This window comes from Pan troglodytes, chromosome 6 (genome assembly GCF_028858775.2).
Source record: "Pan troglodytes isolate AG18354 chromosome 6, NHGRI_mPanTro3-v2.0_pri, whole genome shotgun sequence".
In the NCBI taxonomy this organism is placed as follows: domain Eukaryota; kingdom Metazoa; phylum Chordata; class Mammalia; order Primates; family Hominidae; genus Pan; species Pan troglodytes.
The window spans coordinates 74,628,437-74,648,453 of NC_072404.2; the positions used below are offsets into that span (position 1 = coordinate 74,628,437).

At 49.7% G+C, this 20,017-nt stretch overlaps 1 protein-coding gene, 1 long non-coding RNA gene and 1 other non-coding gene across 3 annotated transcripts in view; all 3 read left to right on the forward strand.

Annotated features, from left to right (window-relative positions):
• The window catches only part of LOC107975847 (uncharacterized), a 52,515-nt gene extending 42,535 nt beyond the window's left edge, over nt 1-9,980 (forward strand). The window contains exons 12-14 of the long non-coding RNA XR_010158473.1: nt 2,059-2,219; nt 5,170-5,256; nt 8,361-9,980. This is a non-coding gene — a long non-coding RNA (uncharacterized LOC107975847). The remainder of the gene's footprint in view (nt 1-2,058; nt 2,220-5,169; nt 5,257-8,360) is intronic.
• Nucleotides 2,995-3,098, forward strand: LOC112209856 (U6 spliceosomal RNA). Its single transcript, XR_002944856.1, has one exon. It is a non-coding gene; the product is annotated as a U6 spliceosomal RNA (small nuclear RNA).
• A 6,113-nt stretch (nt 9,981-16,093) lies between the features above and the next one.
• On the forward strand, nt 16,094-19,087 carry LOC129144493 (basic proline-rich protein-like). Its single transcript, XM_054687262.2, is given in 3 exon segments — nt 16,094-16,706; nt 16,821-17,450; nt 17,453-19,087. Coding segments are annotated over 3 exon segments (1,479 nt in total). The 3' UTR covers nt 17,689-19,087.
• The last annotated feature ends 930 nt before the right edge of the window (nt 19,088-20,017 follow it).

Genomic DNA, 20,017 nt, shown 5'->3' on the forward strand with positions numbered 1-20,017 from the left:
CCAGTTGATGGAAGCTGTAGTGAGCCATAATCACCTCGCCGTACCTCAGCCTGTGTGACTTAGGGGGACTCTGTCTCAAAAAAAGTAAAAAAAAAGAAAAAGAAAAAAGAAATATTCGTTGGGGAAAAAAAGAGTGAACAAGCAAAGTTTCAGGAGAGTACTGTGAATGTGGGTCATGTCAGTAAAGTGTAGGGACTTGGGCAGGAGCGGCTGGACTTGAAGAGCAGGTTGGTGGAGACCAGGTCATTTATCCTAAGAAGTTTGCCCTGTAGCATGTAGATTAAATATCCCACGTTGGCTGCTGGCAACTGAACTGGGCTTCCTGTTTCTGTGTTTGGTTTGACCATCACAGTGTTGAAGAACTGTTGAAGTGAATACCTTGCAGTTTGCTACAGTTTCCCCCGGTCTCCCACATTACTCCGGCCTCCTTCCCTCACGTAGGTTGCCTGACCCTCTGAGACCTGTGTTTGCTGTTCCTGCAGATGGGTGGGTATGAGGTGATTTAAGGAGGAAGATTTAATATATGAGTTGTAGAAAGATAAATAGACTGGGCGCAGTGGCTAAAGCCTATAATCCCAGCACTTTGGGACGCCAAGGCAGAAGGATTAGTTTGACCCAGGAGTTCAAGACCAGTCTGAGCCACATAGCGAGACCCCCTCTCTACAAAAAATTTAAAAATTAGCCAGGCATGGTGGCATGCACCTGTAATCCCAGCTACTCGGGAGGCTGAAGTGGGAGGATAGCTGGAGCCCAGGAGTTGAAAGCTGCAGTAAGTGGTGATCTCGCCACTGCACTCCAGTCTGAGTGACAGAGTGAGACCCTATCTCAGGAAAAAAAAAAAAAAAAAAAAGCAAGAGAGATAAATAGATCCACCATTAGTGGGAGTGTGCTTTTGAGTGCTCTTTAGGAGAAAAATTTATTTTAATATTTTTTCTTCTTTATATTTTTTATATTCTAGCAAGCCATTTCTTCAACAAGGAGAAATTAATTTCATCCAAAGAGCCCTAAGAGCAAGGGCAGACTCAGAAAATCAGAGGCACTGTAGTCAGTTTGAGCAGCTTATGTCTTCAGACTGCTAAGCTGGCCAGTGCCAGGCTGGGTCCCTTTAATTTCTCAAACACAAATCGCCCTGCTGGAATCTCAAGTTGGATCTGCAGTAGATCACCATTAACTCAGCAGCTTGCTTTGTTGTGAGTCCTTATGCCAGGAACTGTGCGGGATACAAAATGTAAGAGAACGCTGGAATAGAGCATCTCCTGGGGAAATGAGAGCCAGAGATACAGCGGTGCCCCATGGAGACAGCCAGCTGGTGTTTGGTAGTTCCTTGTGGAAAGGCTGTACTTTGGTAAGGTCTCCATATCTGCAATGTGGCCTTCAATATTGTAGGTCCCCAAACTCCAGGTTTTTACATTCGCTGCATAGCTCGGGGTCGTAGGGAGTGATTCATCCTAGCAGAACTCTGGTTTTTAAGGCAGGCGTTCCATTTATTAATTGACAAAGGAGGCATATTTATCCTTTAGTAACCTGATGATTTAGGTCCTTTCTTCAGGGACTCCCTTTCCACATAAAGGTTCTTGGAAAACTAAGCAGAGTATGAGGAAAAGGCTGTGAACAAGCTTGCTGGTCCCTCCCTGTCCTAAAAAAGAGCATACCTCTTCTGTAACCAGAAAACCCTTTTCACTAGTCAAGGCTGTGCAGACTGAGATGAAAGTGTGTGTGTGTGTGTGTGTGTGTGTGGACAGGGTCTCACTCTGTCACCCAGGCTGGAGTGCAGTGGTGAGATCAGAGCTCACTGCAGCTTCCACTTTTGCAGCTTCTACTTTCCTCCTCCCACTTCAGCCTGCAGAGTAGCTGGGACTATAGGACTGTGCTACCACACCCAGCTCATTTTCTAATTTTTCGTAGAGATGAGGTTTCACTGTGTTGCCCAGGCTGGTCTTGAACTTCTGGCCTTACGGGATCCTCTTGCCTTAGTCTCCCAATAGGCTGGGATTATAAGTATAAGCCACTTCACCTGACCTGTGATGAGTTTTCAACAATGTGATTCCTCTTTTACAGAACCACCTAAGCTAAAGATTCTTTTGAGAACAAGGGCTAGCCTGTGGTTTCATGGCCTTTCTTCCATTTGGGGTTCTTGCCAAGTGGAATTTAAATGACCTGTTATCAAGATGGATAAACCCAAGTTTCCCAGTGCTGGAATATAGAAAATGGATGGACAAGTAAGTCCCACTCAGCACCCATAGCCCAGACATGGGGACCTCAACACACCTGGGCCCCAGACATCACCTTTCATTGTGGGTAGCTCAGAGATGACACTTTTGGTTGTTAAGTGCCCACTGGCAATAGTTTCTATAACAGCAAGTGAAGGAATAAATAGTCACCAAAACATTTTCTGTTCCCAATTCCAACATTAATTGGGTGAGATAATTATTTTATGAAGAATTGTCATATGGCACAGTCCTGGCCATATCTTCAAGTGAACAGAAAAATTCTATTAAAAAGGCAACCTTCTATCTCACTCTGTTGCCCAGACTGGAGTGCAGTGGTGCAGTTATGGCTCACTGCAGCCACAACCTCCTGGGCTCAAGCAATCCTCCTGTCTCAGCTTCACAAGTAGCTGGGACTACAGGTGCTTGTCACTACACCTCACTAATTTTCCCATTTTTCCTATATGTGGATTCCACAGGACTGACTCAAAAACTTGAGTATGTGTGGATTTTGGTATACATAGAAATGGAGGAGCTGGAACCAATCCCCCCATATACCAAGGGACAAATTGTGTCTGTTTCTACAGTTATACTGTAGGATACATTATGTTCCATGACAATGGTAATTTTTAATGACAGTTTTTAATTGAGTGGAATTACCCTAAAAATAATAAAATTAGCAGCTAATATTTACTGAGCTGTTACTAGGTGCCTATAAATATGATAGATTTTGAAATTCCCCATAACTCTTCCTTATTCCACTTAACCACTCTATCTTAAATTACTCATGCTTGCTTCGGTAGCACATATACTAAAGTTGGAACAATAGAGAGATTGGCATGGCCTCTGTGCAAGAATGTCATGCAAATTTGTGAAGCATTCCATATATTTTTTAAAAAGAGAAAAAAATTACTCCCAGATTTTCACTGGGTACATATGACCTTTTGTTTGAATTATATCCAAAGATGATATTTCCAGAAGTGAGATTACTGTGAGTCACAGGGCATGAGCATTCTTATTACACCTGATGTAAATTGTCGAGCTTTCAGGCATGGTGGCTGTCTGCCTTTAATTCCAGCACTTTGGAAGGCTGAGGTGGGAGGGAGGATTGCTTGAAGCCAGGAGTTAGAGGAGGCAGTATAGGGAATCACTGTCTGTATTATTTTAAAAAGACTGCCAAGCTTTACTCTCAAAGGCTTATATACAATTTAAACACCACTAATAGTGTAAAAAAATTGCCCATTTCAAGCCAGGCGCAGTGGCTCATGCCTGTAATCCCAGCACTTTGGGAGGCTGAGGTGGGTGGATCACGAGATAGAAATCGAGACCACCCTGGCCAACATGGTGAAACCCCGTCTCTACTAAAAATACAAAAATTGGCTGGGCGTGCTGGCCTGTGCCTGTAATCTTAGCTACTCGAGAGGCTGAGGCAGGAGCATCGCTTGAACACAGGAGTTGGAAGTTGCAGTGAGCACGCCACTGCACTCCAGCCTGGCGATAGAGTGAGACTCTGTCTCAAAAAAAAAAAAAAAAAAAAGAAAATGCACATTTCATTGCACCTTTGCCGGCACAGGGTATTATAATTTAACAAGTTATTTTTTGTTTGACTATTTTTAATAAATAAAATACCTAGTATTACTTTATTTTTATTTGTCATATTTTAATATCTTTCCTTGTGTTAGCTTATCAGCTTTATTTCTTCATTGTCCTTTTTTTATTTTTGAGACCAAGTCTCACCCTGTCGCCGAGGCTTGAGTGTAGTGATACAGTCTTGACTCACTGCAGCCTTGACCTCCTGGGCTCAGGTGATCCTTCCACCTCAGTTGCTGAGACTATAGGCACATGGAACCATACCTGACTAATTTTTTTTATTTTTAGTAGAGACGAGGTCTTGCTATGTTTCCCAGGGTGTTCTGGAATTCCTGGCCTCAAGCGATCCTCCCACCACCCCCTCCCAAAGTACTGGTATTATAAGTGTGAGCCACCATGCCTGGGCTGTCTGTGTCTTTTCCCTTTATTTATAGAGTTAATGAGTCTTTTACTAATTTGATTATCTATTTTTTATGAAATTATAAAAATAGTAAATACTTTTAAATAAAGAAGTGAAAATTTTCCTTCACTCTTTAGACCCACAATTTTATCTCAGGAAATAATTGCTATTGCAAAAATGGGCCATATTCTTCAAGATACATATAGGCTAATTGGACATCACTTCACATTTTCATATTTCGTGGACATCTATGCCAATACCTATTGATCTATCTTACTCCTTTTCATGGTTGCATAATATTTTATTATATAGATGTATCACAGTTTACTAGTCAGCCACTGTAGGCGTTTAGGCTCCTTCTAATGTTTGCTTTGAGCTCTTTATATAATTAAAAATTAACACCCTTAGCCAGATGTGGCAGCTCACACCTGTAATCCCAGCACTTTGGAAGACTGAGGTGGGAGAACTGCTTGAGGGTAGGAGATCATCACCAGCCTGGTCAACAGAGTGACACTTTGTTTCTATTAAAATTTTTTAAAAAATGAGCTGGACATTGCAGTGCACACCTGTAGTCCCAGCTACATGGGACGCTGAGACTGGAGGATCACTTGAGCCTAGGAGGTTGAGGCTGCAGTAAGCTATGATCACACCACTGCACTCCAGCTTTGGTAACAGAGTAAGACTGTGTTTCTTAAATAAAATAAAAATCAGGTGGGAAGATTGCTCTAGCCCCGGAGGTAGAGGCTGCCATGAGCTGTGATTATATCACTGCAGTCCTGCTCACGCAATAGAGCAAGACCCTTTCTCAAAGAATAAAATAAAATAAAAATTAACCCTTTATCATATTTCCCACTAACACCTTCCATCCTATGTTTTTCCTAGAAGCCCTTGAATTTTGTTTGCTTTTCACATACCATTTAAAACTTTTAAGTACTGATGTCTGTTTCATCCCTCCTTTTTTTTTTTTTAAAGGATGTCTTTTTGTCACTTCCAGCTGGATCTACCATGAAAGACGTCAGAGTCCAGGAAGAGAGACTGACTGGGCAACATGTTATTCAGGTACAAAAAGACTTGGACTATAACTAAAAAATGATCAAATAATGGTGCATACATCAAGAACAATGGAAAGCACTTCTGGAGGGTGAGAGAAGCTTCCAGTTAAGTTGACATTGAAGCTGGGTCCTGAAAGATGAGGAAGAGTTGTATGAGAGTGAGGAGGGAAGGGGGAGGTGGAGGGATGGGGAATGGGCTGGGATGGGATGGAGTGGGCTGTCCAGGTGGGGAAACCAGCACTGTAAAGACCTGGACAATGAAGATGGCACATTTTGTTCAGGGAATGGTGAAGTAAGAGTGGCAGGAGTGCTTTGGAGAGACAGTAATTTGCTTGTATGGAATTTTGCCCAAGAGACCTCATTACAGTTTCTAATCTTTTGATGTTATCATCCATCACTGTCCTTGTCAGATAGTTTGGAATAGGTATGATGATCACAATAACATCAAGCATAATATTTCATTAATTCTCAGAATTAGAGAAGATGATGTGGTGATGGAAGAAGAGGTCAGAGAGGGAGATTTGAAGATGTTGCAGTTCTGGCCTTCAAGATGGAGTCAGGGGCTATCTTCAAGGAGAGTCAAGGAATGGGGTGGCTTCTAGAAGCTGGAAAAGACAAGGGAGCACATTCTCTCTAGAGCCTCCAGAAGGAATGCAGCCCCTCTTACACCTTGACTTTAGCCTTAATAGGCCTAGTTTGGGCCTCTGGTTCCCAGAACTATAATATGGCAGATTTTTGGTGTTTTAAGGCACTAAATATAGGGTAGTTTGTTGCAGCAGCAAGAAGAAATGAACATGAGCCAGGGGCAGTTGCTCACACCTGTAATCCCAGCACTTCGGGTGGCTGAGATGGGGAGCATCGCTTGAGCCCAGGAATTTAAGACAAGCCTGGGCAACATAGTGAGACTTCTTATTGAAAAAAATTTTTGTTAAATTAGGCAGATGTTGTGGTATGCACTTGTAGTCTCAGCTCCTAGGGAGGCTGAGGTGGGAGGATTGTTTAAGTCTGGGAGGTTGAGGTTGTTGTGAGCTGTGATTGAGCCACTGTACTCCAGCCTGGGCAATAAAGCAAGACCCTCTTTCAAGAAAGAAAGAGAAAAGAGAGAAAGAAAAAAAGAGGGAGGGAAGGAGGGAAGAGAGGGAGGAGGAAGGAAAGGAAGGAAGGAAGGAAGGAAGGAAGGACGCACGACAGATGGAAATGTTAGAGTGGTGAGGGTTGGCCTCACAAGTGAAAATTGAGCAAAAGCTTGAAGCAGGTGATGGAGCTGGCCAAGGTGCTGAGGGAAGAGCGTTGTAGGCTGAATCAACAGGATAAAGGCATTAGGAGACTCCCTGGTGAGTCTGAGGCTCTGGAAGGAGGCCAGTGGAGCAGAGAGAGAGAGGGAGAGAAGTAAGGGAGCAGGCCAGGGAGTTGCTAGGCGGTGATCAGTATAGATCGTGTAAGCCCTGGGAGGCTATTGCTGAGGCTTTGACTTTTATTCTGACTGAAATGGGAACTGCAGGAGGGTTCTGAGTAGAGAGGCGACATGATCTGTCTCCTGATTTAAAAGCACCCCCTGGCTGCTGAGTTGAGAAAGACTGTGGGAAGATTTGGGTAGAAGCATGGGGGCCAAGCTGTGTCAGCATCCAGGTGGGAGATGGTAGTGGTCCTGACCAGGGTCATGGCTGTGGTGAGAGATGGTCAGAACCTGGATAGATGTTGAAGTCAGCCAATAGGATTTCCTGACAGACTGGGTGTGGGCTGTGAGATAAGGCAGGGGTCAAGGTTGAGCTTGATTCTAATGGAATTATTAAGTAATTTTAAAAAACACTGCTGCCTTTCCCAATCCTACCAAGTAAAGGATGCTAGATGAAAGAAATCTCAAGTCGGGCCAGGTGCAGTGGCTCACACCTGTAGTTCTAACAGTTTGAGAGGCAGAGATGGGAGTATGTTTTAAGGCCCAGGAGTTGGAGAGCAGCCTGGGCAACATAGCAAGACATCCTCTCTACAAAAACAAAATAGAGAAATTTAATACAGTAAACTAAATACAGCTGAGCATGGTGCTGTGTACCTATGGCCCCAGTTACTCAGGAGGCCGAGGTGGGCAGATCTCTTGAGGCTAGGAGTTTGAGTCCAGCTTGGACAACATAGCAAGACTCCTCTCTTTACAAAAATTAAAAAAAAGAATAGCCTGACATGGTGGCACTTGCTTGTATTCCCAGTTAGGGGTAGGATGAGGCAGGATGATCTCTTGAGTCCAGTTGGACGAGGCTGCAGTGAGCTATGATTATATCACTGCACGCCAACCTGGGTGACAGAGCGGGACCCTGTCTCAAAATACAAATACAAATAAAATGAAATTTCAAGTCAGACCAGTCCCTTCTAGGCTATGGAGGCCTTGCAGCCACATAGCTGCATGATTGAGTTTGTGTGGCTGTGCATGAGGAGACCCCTGCCTAATTATTGTTGGCTATATAATCAGTTTATTTTTAATTTTAGTAATCAGATATATTTCCTCATACTTGATGGTCTCAGATATGTGTGGGTTTTGGAATTCTCCTTGGAACAGGTTGTAACATCTTATTGGTTTCATCATTCCGTAATTTTTTTTTATCTGATCACTTTTTAATAAGATCAGAATTGACATTAGACTACCTAATCAGTTTTGATTAATGAGAAAATGAAATTGTGGTGTTTGCACTTTATCCAAGATTGGTTTCATATTGGCTAAATCTAATCAATACTTGAACAAATGCAAAATTAGAGCTTCTTTATCATGAAACACTTTGTCATTCTTGAAGAAGATGCCATTTCTTTTTTGTAGCCTTTAATAAACAGCTGCTATCATTGCAGACTTGCTATTCAGGCACTTAGGAATTTTTCACTAGAAGGCACGTAAAGAAAGACCATGGGCATTTGTAATGAATTTAGCATTCATTGTTTGACTGCATGACTGTCCCCAGAGCTGTAACTTTACTAACAAATTTTTCAGAAGCCACTTAGCTGGCAGCTGAGCCTAACCAGCCACTAACCATCATTATTCAGTGCTCTTTTATTCTTATCTATTTCTCCTCAAACTTGGCTACACTCAAAAAGTGATAAAAACTTGCATTTCTTTTCTTTCCTTTTTAGAGAGAAGATCTTGATCTGTGGCCCAGGCTGCAGTACAGTGACATGATCATGGTTCACTACAGCTTCAAACTCCTGGGCTCAAGCCATCCTCCCACGTCAGTCTCCCAAGTAGCTGAAACTACGGACATGTGCCGCCATGCCCAGCTAATTTTTTATTTATTTATTTATTTATTTTTTCATAGTGATGGGATCTTGTTAGGTTGCTCAGACTGGTCTCAAACTCCTGACCTCAAGTGATCCTCCTGCCTCAGCCTTCCAAAGTGCTGGGATTACAGGCAGGCATGACCACCTGTGCCTAGCCCCTTATTATTATGTTTTTAAATAATAGCTTTATTAAAATATGATTCACACACCATTCAATTTATTGAAATCTGCAGTTCAGAATATTTTAGAATATTCACAGAGCTGTGCATCGATCACCGCAGTCACTTTTAGAACCATTCATTACTCTATAGAGAAATCTGCACCCTTAGCCATTACATCCACTCCCCCAACCTGCCTTTGCCCCCAGCCTCAGGCAACCATGGATTCATTTTCTGTCACTACCTAATCTGGACAAATAGAATTGTACAATAGGTGATCTTTTGTGGCATTTTTCCCTCTTAGCACAGTGTTTTCAAAGTTCCTTTATGTCATAGGGTGTATCAGTATTTCATTTTTTCTATGGCTGAATAATATTCCATGGTAGAGACACACTGCATTTTGTTGATCCATTTATCAGTTGGTGGACATTTGGGTTGTTTCCACGTATTGGCTATTATGAATAATGCTGCTATGAAGATTGCAGTACAAGTTTTTGTGTGGACATATATTTTTATTTCTCTGGGATATATGCCTAGGAGTGAAATTGTTACATTATATTTTACATTTAACCTTTTGGGAAACTGCCAGACTGTTTTCTAAAGTGGCTACACCAGTTGGGTGCAATGGCTCACACCTGTAATCCCTGCTACTCAGGAGGCTCATTTGAGAGGATGGGTTGAGCACACAAGTTCAAGACCAGCCTGGGCAAGACAGTGAGACCCTGTCTTGATTTTTCTTTAAAAAATCCAATTAAAATGACAAGAAAAGAAATACCCAAAGTGGTTACACCATTTTATATTTCCACCAGTGATGTATGTGGGTTCCAGTTCCTCCACATCTTCACTGACATTATTTTTTTTTTCTAGACAGGGGCTTGCTCTGTCTCTCAGGCTGCAGTACAGTGACGCCATCACAGTTCACTGCAGCCTTGACCTCCCAGGCACAAATGATCTTCTCATCTCAGCCTCCTGAGTAGCTGGGAATTATAGGTACACGCCATCATGCCTGGCTAATTTTTATTTTTTTTTGTAGTGATGGGGTTTTACCATGTTGCCCAGGCTGGTCTCTTACTCCTGGCCTCAAGTGATCTGCCCACCTCACCCTCCCAAAGTTCTGGAATTACAGGCTGAGCCATCATGCCTGGCCTTCACCAACATTTGTTATTGTCCATTTTTTTTGGTTTATACCTTAAAGCAGTATAAGAACAAGTGTTTTCAATTATGGTAAACAAAAAATATAATCCCGGGGCATTTGGATGCTGAGACAGGAAGATCTCTTGATGCCAGGAGGTTTTTGTTTTGTTTTGTTTTGTTTTGTTTTGAAACAGAATCTCACTCTCGCCCAGAGTGGAGTGCAGTGGTGTGATCTCAGCTGTCTGCAGCCTTCACCTCCCAGGTTCAAGCGATTCTCCTGCCTCAGCCTCTTGAGTAGCTGGGATTACAGGTACATGCCACTACTGCCCGACTAATTTTTGTATTTTTAGTAGAGACGGAGTTTTGCCATGTTGGTCAGGCTGGTCTCAAACTCCTGATTTCAGGTGATCCCCCTACCTCAGCCGCCCAAAGTGCTGGGATTACAGGCATGAGCCACTGTGTCTGGCCTGATGCCAGGAGTTTTCGACCAACCTAGCAAGACCTCATCTCAACAGAATATTTAAAAATTAGCCAGATGTGTTGTTGCCTGCCTATAGTCTCTTTTACTTTTTGAGACATGGTCTGGCTCTGTCAGCCAGGCTGGGGTACAGTGGTATCATCATGGCTCACTGCAGACTGAAACTCCTGGGATCAAGTAATCAGTCCTCCCACCTTATCCTACCAAGTAGTGGGGACCGCAAGTGCATGCCACCCGGGTCTTGCTATGTTGCCCAGGCTGGTTTTGAGCTCCTGGCCTCAAGCGATCCTCTCACTTTGGCCTCCCGAAGTGCAAGGATTACAGGTATGAGTCACCATGCCTGGCCCCTACCCTGCCTATTGAGAACCATAAGAAAGAACCAAATTCTCCTTAGCTCAACTCGAGCCATTTCCCAATTGGTTCTTCCACAAGGGGCTGGTTATTGAGCTGTCCAGGCCTCCCAAGCAGCACAGAAATGAGGTGAGGGAGTTTTCCTGCTGCTCCACTCTGTGAGGAGCTGGAGGATGATGTTCACTCATTTGCAGAGAGAGATGTCTTGTAGGCACCTTAGGATGGAGGGGACCCTGATTCCAATGTCCTTTTGTTTTTTTCTTTAGAAGCAGGACCTTGCTCTGTCACCCAGGATGGAGTTCAGTAGTCCAATCATGGCTCATTGTAACCTCAGACTTCCAGGCTCAAGCAATCCTCCCACTTCATCCTTCCCAGTAGCTGGGACTACAGGTTGGTGCCATGACACTCGGTGAATTTTGACTTTTTTTTTTTTTTTTTTTTTTGTAGAGATGGGCCTTGCTATGTTGCCAAGGCTGGCCTTGAACTCCTGCACTCAAGGGATTTTCCTGTGTTGGCCTCCCAAAGTACTGGTAATGCAGGCATGAGCCATTATGCCCAATGTCTCTCGTTCTTAACCTTCTGCCTCCCTCTTCCACATTTAAAGAACCCTTGTAATTACATGGGCTCACCCAGATACTGCAGGATAATCTTGTTTTAAGGTCAGCTGATTAGCAACATTAATTCCATCTGTACTCTTAATTCCCCCTTCCTATGTAATTATGCGGTGTAACATAGGACATGAGCAGTTGGTGGGGGGTCATTACTTTGTCCACCATTGTGATACTTTGGCCACCACCGTGACTATTTTGTGCCAGGTACTGAGGTAAGCACTGGTGAATTAAACATGAATAACACACACTCCCTAATCTCCATTCATTTATGGGAGGAGCACCTCGCTTCCCATGCTCCTGAGAATCTAGGGAGTCAAGGAAGACTTCCAGGAGGAGGTGGTGCTAAAGCGGACAAGTGACAGAGGAGCTGAAGCTAGCCAGGAAGAGAGTAGATAAGGGGAAGCGTATTCTAAGCAGAGGGCATCACCCACTTCGCAGGCTCCCAGAGAGAGTGGGCATTCAAGGGACAGATGAGGCTCAGTTGGACTCCACAGCAGGTAAAATGGAGAGGGGCAAGCAGTGAGGCTGCCTTGCAAGACAGGGCAGAGCAGGGCCTGTTAAGGAGTTTGGACTTAATCCCAAAGGCAAGGAGAAGTGATGTAAACAGGGGAGTAATGTGATGAGATTCACGTATGAGAGACATGGCTCACGCTGCTGTGTGGAGAAGGCACCAGGGGGAGCAGATGGCTCAGTGGGTGTGCTGGAGACCTAAAGCAGGGAACACACTGAGTTTAGGGAGAGTTTTTTAAAATAGCAGAAGTTTGAGTAATTTAAATGCTGGTGGGAAGGAGCTAAAAGCAGGGGACAGGTTAAACATACAGGGAAGTGGGAGAAAGAACTGACAAGTGAGGTTCCAGAGAGGGCAGGAGAAGAGGAGATTCTTATAGGGGGATTAGCATTCCTCTCCCCTCCCCTCTCCTCCCTTCCCTTCCCCTTCCCTAAGACAGGGTCTCACTCTGCTGCTCAGGCGAGAGTGTACTGGCATGATCTTGGTTCACTACAGCCTAGACTTCCCAGGTTCAAGGGATCTTCCGACCCCAGACTCCCAAGTAGCTGGAACTACAGTTGTGCACCACCACCATACCTGGCTAATTTTTTTTTTTTTTTGGTAGACACAGTGTCTCACTAAGTTGCCCAGCCTGGTCTCCAACTTTTGGCCTCAAGCAGTCCTTCTACCTAGGCTTCCCAAATTGCTGGGATTACAGGCATGAGCCACCATGCCTGGCCTCCGCTAGTTTTGTATTCTCTAGAATTGTCTGTAGTTAGTGCTAGTGTGTCACTCATTATGCTGATCCTCTGCTATAATTAATATTTTTTATATTAAAGTTACTTTTTTTTTTTTTTGGTATTGGGTCTCAGTCTGTCACCAAGGCTGGAGTGCAGAGGCATGATCTCTGCTCACAGCAACCTCCACTTCGAAGGCTCAAGCAATTCTCCGTCCTCAGCCTCCCAAGTAACTGGGATTACAGGTATGTGCCAGCATGCCTGGCTAATTTTTGTGCTTTTTTTTGTGCTTTTTGTAGAGACAGGGTTTTGCCGTGTTTCCCAGGCTGGTCTCAACTCCTGAGCTCAAAGTAATCCACCCGCCTTGGCCTCCCAAAGCGCTGGGATTACAGGTTTGAGCCACCGTGCGCATTCCAGTTTAAACTTTTGAGCGGTTTATATGTTTTGATTGGACTCCTAGAAATACAGAATTGATGCTAGGAAGAGTACCAGGAGTTAGACACATATACATGGGATTTCAGCCTTGGTTTGGTTATCCAAGGAGCAGTGCTGAGTTTCTTGCCAATGGGACATGGGATGCTGATTTCCAGGAAGTGACCTCACAATGAGTGAAGCTACCACTTACTGTTTATTGCGATGAAATGCCATGCGAGTTAACGGATGCTATGCTTCACCACTGTGGCAATAAAGATGACTCTGAAGAATGGCATGGGACGGAACCTTTCAAATGCACCTGAGCAGGGGTCTCCACCACAGGGCCACAGAGCTGGTGGTGAGCAGCAGACAAGTGAGGGGAAAATTCGTTTGTATTTATAGCCCCTCCCCATCGCTCGCATAACCACCTGAGCGTCATGTCCTGACAGGTCCAGCTACTGCCTTCCAGTGACCTCTTTAGGCTCATCTCAGGCTTCACCGTGGCCTCGCCAAACCAAGCTGCTGTGTTTCAGCAGCCTCTGCAGCAGAGGCCAAGCTCTGCGCCCTGATCATCCTGATGGCCTCTTTAGGCCCAGCTCATTTCTCACAACGGCCACCTTAGGCCCAGCTTTTCCCTTTTGGTGGCCTCTCCAGGCCGAGAAATTCCTCAAGTCGGCCTCCCCCACCGCAGTTGCTGCCTCCCGGCCTCTGCTCCAGTCCCAGTCCTCTCTCGCAGCTGTGTCTACAGGCCCAGCTCCTGCCTCCAAAGAGCCTCTTTTGACTCGGCTCCTATCCAGCTCCTGGTGGCCTTCGTAGGCCTGAAATCTCTTCCAGTCCAGCACTCCATACCCAGTCTCCCCTCACAGCGGCCTTCCCAGGCCCAGCTTTTGCCTCACAGCGGCCTTCCCCGGCCATTTTCTAGCCGGCCTCGCGGCAGCCTCAACAAGCCCAGCTACCGCCTCACACTGGCCTCTCTAGGCCCAGCTCAAGCGTCACAGTGGCGTCTCCAGGCCCAGCTCCCGCCCACCCCAACGGCGTCTCGTGGCTCAAGGCGTTCTCAAGACGGCCCTTCCAGGCCAAGTTCCTGCCTCCCGCCGATGGCCCGTGTGGGCCCAAAGCGTCCTGAAGTCGGCCTCGCCAGGCCCAGCTCCTGCCTGTCGTAGGCGCCTAGAGGCATGGCCTCTGCCTCCTCACAGTGGACCCCCCCAGACCCAGCTCTTGCTTCAGCATGGCCACCTCAGGCCAAGCTCCTGCCTTGCCTGTTGGCAACCTCCACAGGCCCAGCTCTTGCCTCTCACCATCCTCTCCAGGTCCAGAACTGTTTCCAGCCGGCCTCTCCAGGCCCAGCTCTCCCTCCCGGCTGTGGCTGCCGGCCCAGCTCCTGCCTCGCAACAGGCACGTTCGGCCCAACTCCTGCCCAGCTCATGGCAGCATTTGTAGGCCCCAGGCTCCTCTAAGTCAGGCCTTCCAGGCCCTGCCTTCGGCTCCCTGGCGGCCTGGAGAGGCCCAGCTCCTGCCTGACAGCGGCCTCTCCGGGCCCAGCTCTTGTCTCGCGTCGGCCTCCCCGGGACACATTTCCACCTGCCTTGCGGCAGCCCCGAAAGACCCAGCTCCTGCCTCCTGATGGCCTCTTTAGGCTCATCTCATGCCTCACTGCAGCTTCCCCCAGGCCAGGCTCCTGCCTTTCGGCGGCTTCCGCAAGTCCGGCTCCTACGTCCTGACGGCCTCTTTAGGCCCGGCTCGTCCCTCACAATGGCCTCTTTCAAAGGCCCAGCTTTTACTTCGTGGCGGCCTCTCCAGGCCCAAATTGGCAAGCCTTCCCTGTCCCGGTGGCTGCCTCCCGGCCTACTCTCCAGGCCCAGCACACTCTCGCGGCTGTACCTCCAGGCCCAGCCCCTGCCTGCAGACAGCCGCTTTTGACTCGGCTCGTACCCAGCTCCTGGCGGCCTTTGTAGGCCCGAAACCTCCTCCAGCACAGCTCTTCAGGCCCACCTGTGGTCTCGCAGCGGCCTTCCCAGGCCCAGCTCTTGCCTCACAGCGGCCTTCCCCGGCTGTATTCCTGCCAGCCTCCCGGCGGCCTCAAAAAGCCCGGCGCCTGCCTCACACTGGGGTCTCTAGGCCCAGCTCACGCCTGACAGTGGTCTCTCAAGGCCCAGCTCCCGCCCACCCCGACCGGCCCAAGGCTTTCTCAAGTTGGCCCATCCAGGGCCCAATTCCTGCCCCCCGCTGATGGCCTGTGCGGACCCAAAGTATCCTGAAGTCGGCCTCGCCGGGCCTAGCTCCTGCCTGTCATAGGCCCCTAGAGGCACGGCCTCTGCCTTCTAAAAGTGGAACCCCCCAGTCCCAGCTGTTGCCTCAGCGTGGCCACCTCAGCCGAAGCTCCTGCCCTGCCTGTTGGCAGCCTCCATGGGCCAAGCTCTTGCCTCTCACCATCCTCTCCAGGCCCAGTACTGTTTCCAGCCGGCCTCTCCAGGCCCAGCTCTCCCTCTCGGCTGTGCCTGCCGGCCCAGCTCTTACCTCGCAAAAGCCACGTTCGGCCCAGCTCCTGCCCAGCTCCTGGCAGCCTTTGTAAACCCCAGGATCCTCTAAGTCAGGCCTTCCAGGCCCTGCCTTTGGCTCCCCGGTGGCATGGAGAGGCCCAGCTCCTGCCTGACAGCGGCCTCTCCAGGCCCAGCTCTTGCCTCACGTTGGCCTCCCTGGGCCACGTTTCCGCCTGCCTCGCGGCAGCCCCGACAATCCCGGCTCCTGCCTCCCGATGGCATCTTTAAGCTCATCTCGTGCCTCACCACGGCCTGCACCAGGCCACGCTCCTGCCTTTCGGTGGCCTCCGCGGGCCCGACTCCTGCGTCCCAATGGCCTCTTTAGGCCCGGCTCGTGCCTCGCCGCGGCCTCCTGAGGTCCACCTTTGCCCTTCTGGCAGCCTCTCCAGGCCCAGGACTTCCTCAAGTCGGCCTCTGCCAGCCCAGTGGCCGCCTCCCGGCCTCCTCTCCGGGCCCAGCTCCTTGCTCATGGCTGCGCCCGCAGGCCCAGCTCCTGCCGCTGAACAGCCTCCTGTGACTCGGCTCCTGCCCATCTTCCGGCGGCCTCCCTAGGCCCGAAGCCTCCTCCGGTCCAGCTCTCCAGGCCCGCCTCCTGCCTCGCGGCGGCCTTTCCAGGCCCAGCTCTCGCCTCCCGGCGGCCTTCCCTGGCCACGCTCGCGCCGGCGTCCCGGCAGCCTCAATGAGCCCAGCTCCTGCCTCACGAGGGCTCCTCCGGGCCCAGCTCATGCGTCGCGGCGGCCTCTCCAGGCCCGACTCCCGCCCAGCTCGACGGCGTCTCCCGGCCCAAGGCTCCCTTCCTCAACGTCGGCCCCTCTGGGCCCAGCTTCTGCCTCCCGCTGATGGCCTGTGCGGGCCCACCCGAGGCGGCCCGAAGTCGGCCTCGCCAGGCCCAGCTCCTGCCTGGCGTAGGCCCCTGGGGGCACCGCCTCTGCCCCACAGTGGCCCCTCCGGGCCCAGCTCGTGCCTCGGCTTGGCCGCCTCAGGCCCAGCTCCTGCCTGTGGGCGGCCTCTCTCCAGACCCGGCTCTCGCCTCCCGGCATCCTCTCCAGGCCCAGAACTGTTTCCAGTGGGCCTCTCCAGGCCCGGCTCTCCCTCCCAGCCGCGTCCTCCGGCCCAAGTCCTGCCTGACGACAACCACGTTGGGCCCAGCTCCTGCCCAGCTCCTGGCAGCCTTTGTCGGCCCCAGGCTTCCCTACGTCAGGCCTTACAGGCCCACCTTCGGCTTCCCGGCGGCCGGGAGAGACCCGGCTCCTGCCTGACAACGGCCTCCCCTGGCCCAGCGGTGGCCTCACGTCGGCCTCCCCAGGCCACGTTTGCGCCTGCCTCGCGGCAGCCTCCACAGGCCCGGCTCCTGCGTCCCCACGGCCTGCCCAGGCCCGGCTCGTGCCTCGCCGCGGCCTCCTGAGGCCCAGCTTTGCCCTTCTGGCGGCCTCTCCAGGCCCAGGACTTCCTCGAGTCGGCCTCCGCCGGCCCAGTGGCCGCCTCCCGGCCTCCTGTCCAGGCCCAGCTCCTTGCTCGCGGCTGCGCCCGCGGGCCCAGCTCCTGCCTCCGAACATCCTCCTGTGACTCGGCTCCTGCCCAGCTCCCGGCGGCCTCCGTAGGCCCGAAGCCTCCTCCGGTCCAGCTCTCCAGGCCCGCCTCCTGCCTTGCGGCGGCCTTTCCAGGCCCAGCTCTCGCCTCCCGGCGGCCTTTCCCGGCCACGCTCGTGCCGGCTTCCTGGCAGCCTCCACGAGCCCGGCTCCTGCCTCACGCGGGCCCCTCCAGGCCCAGCTCGTGCCTCGCGGCGGCCTCTCCAGGCCCGGCTCCCGCCCAGCCCGACGGCGTCTCCCGGCCCAAGGCTCCCTTCCTCAACGTCGGCCCCTCTGGGCCCAGCTCCTGCCTCCCGCTGATGGCCTGTGCGGGCCCACCTGAGGCGGCCCGAAGTCGGCCTCACCAGGCCCAGCTCCTGCCTGGCGTAGGCCCCTGGGGGCACGGCCTCTGCCCCACAGTGGCCCAGCTCCTGCCTGTGGGCGGCCTCTCTCCAGACCCGGCTCTCGCCTCCGGCATCCTCTCCAGGTCCAGAACTGTTTCCAGTTGCTAGACCATTTTTGTGCCTGCCTCGTTGCAGCATCTCCAAGCCCAGCTTTTGCTTTTCTGCAGTTTCTTGAGGCCGAACTCCATTTTTCGAATGGCTTATTTAGGCCCAGCTCTTGCGTTTGCATTGTCCCTCCAGGCCCAGAACTTTCTCACGTCATCGTCACCAGGCCTAGCTTCTGCATCTGGTCGGCCTTTTAAGGCCCAGCTTTTGCCTCATAAACTCAGCTCCTGTTTAATGGCGGCCTCCCAGGTCCCACCTTCTGCCTTCCTGTGTCCACTCCAGGCCCAGCTTCTGCCTTGGTGCTCTTTTTAAGTCAATAATTTTTTCCAGTCGACCTCTCCAGGCCCAACTTGTACCTCTGAGTGTCCTCTAGGATCTCAGCTTCTGCCTAATAATGACCTCTTTAGACTCAGCTCATTTTCACTGCTACATCTTCAAGCCATTCTCCTGCCTCTTGGCAACCTCTAGTGGCCCAGCTTCTGCCTCACAGCAGCCTTTCCATGCATGCCTAGCTCCTGCCTCTTTAGGGAACTTACAGGCCTAAAACTTTCTTAATTTGGGCTTCTCAGGCCCAGCTCCTGCCTTCTGTTGGCCTCTACAGGCCTGGTATCATCCTTTCAACAGCCTCTTTAGGCCCGGCCTCTCCAGGACCAAAACATCCTTAAGTCAACCTCACCAGGCCCGGCTCCTGTCTCCTTGCGGCCTCCAGAGGCCGAGCTTTTGCCTGCCAATGGCCTCTCTAGCCCCAGCTTCTGCCTTTCATCGGTCTGTCCAGGCTTAGCTCCTTTCTCTTCACAGCCTCTGCAGGCCTAAAACTTCCTCAATTTGGCATCTCCAGGCCCAGCTCCTGCCTCCAGGCCGCCTCTGCAGGCCTATCTCAAGCCTTACAACAGCCTCTTTACCCCCAGCTCCTTTCTCCGACTTGTCTCTCCAGGCCTAGAACTTCCTCATATTTACCTCACCAGGCCCACCTCCTGCCTTCCAGTAGCGTCTACAAGTTTGGCTCCTGCCTCCCATGGATCTCTCCAGGCCCCAACTTTCTCAAGTCAACCTCATCAGGCCCGGCTTCTCCCTTTCATCAGCCTTCCAAAGGCCAGCTTTTGCTTCATGTCTGCCTTCCGAGTCCCAGCTCCTGTTTTATGGCAGCCTCCTGAGGCCCAGCTCCTGCCTCCTAGTGGCCTCTTTTGGCCCAACTCTTTCCTCACCAGGGCCTTCCAGACCACGTTCCTGCCTTTTAGCAGCCACTACAGGCCCAGCTTTGCGTCCTTTCAAGAGTCCTGCCTCACAGTGGCCTCCCAAGGGCAACTTTCTGCCTCATGTCAGCCTCTGGTGCCCTGGTCCTGCTTCCTGGTAGACTCTGCAGGCCCTGCTCCTGCCTTACGTTGCCCCTTTTATAAAGATCCAGTTCCTGCCTCCTGGCTGCCTCTATGAGCCCAAATCCTGCCTAACAACAACCTGTTTTTGCCCAGCTCCTGCTTCCTGGCAGCCTCCTTAGGCCAAAAATTTCCTTCAGTTGACCTCTCCAGGCCCAGCTCCTGCCTCTCAGCACCCTCTTTAGGCCCAGCTCCTGCCTTAATAAATTTGAATAAATTATTATTATGTGATTATTATGTGAAACATTTTTTCTTCAAAAGGTAATGAAAATTGAGGTAAAGTATAAAAGTCTAGCATATAAATTCCTCTATCGTCACCCTTCGTATTAGTCACAGTTCTCTAAAGGAGCAGAACTATTAGGATAGATGTATATATATAAGGGAGTTTCTTAAGGGGTATTAACTCACAGGATCACAAGGGTCCACAATAGGCTGTCTGCAAGCTGAGGAGCAAGGAAGCCATTCTGAGTCCCAAACCTGAAGAACTTGGAGTCCGATGTTCTAGGGCAGGAACCATCCAGCATGGGAGAAAGATGTAGGCTCGGAGGCTAAGCCGGTCTCACCTCTTTATGTTCCTCTGCCTCATTTTTATTTTTGCCACACTGGCAGCTGATTAGATTGTGCCCACCTAGTTTAAGGGCGGGTCTGCCTTTCCCAGCCCCCTGACTCAAATGTTAATCTCCTTTGGCAACACCCTCACATACACACCCAGGAACAATACTTTGCATCCTTCAGTCCAATCGAGTTGACAGTCAATATTAACCATCACAAGTTCATCCCTTGCCAACTTTAACCCATACACATCTTCTGAAATTATACATAATCTTCAAATAAAGACAATAATAAGGTCATAATTGTGCCTAAGATAATAATACAAGTATTCTTCATACAACTGGAAATGCACCAATCCTGAACCCAAATGCTCTTATATAAAACTAACACTTAGATGCTTGTATGAAGTCAATATATGTTATTCACACAATAAAGGAAAAAGGAAATGAAATATATTCTTAGTACAAGCTTATATATGCACAAACATGTTTTTAACAAAAGAAGGAGGAAATACTCATGACAATTACAGTCCTCGTTTCTGTAGCTGGTCACATGGTCATAGCTGGTATTGATGACTGCCTTTTTCTATTACCCATTCTGT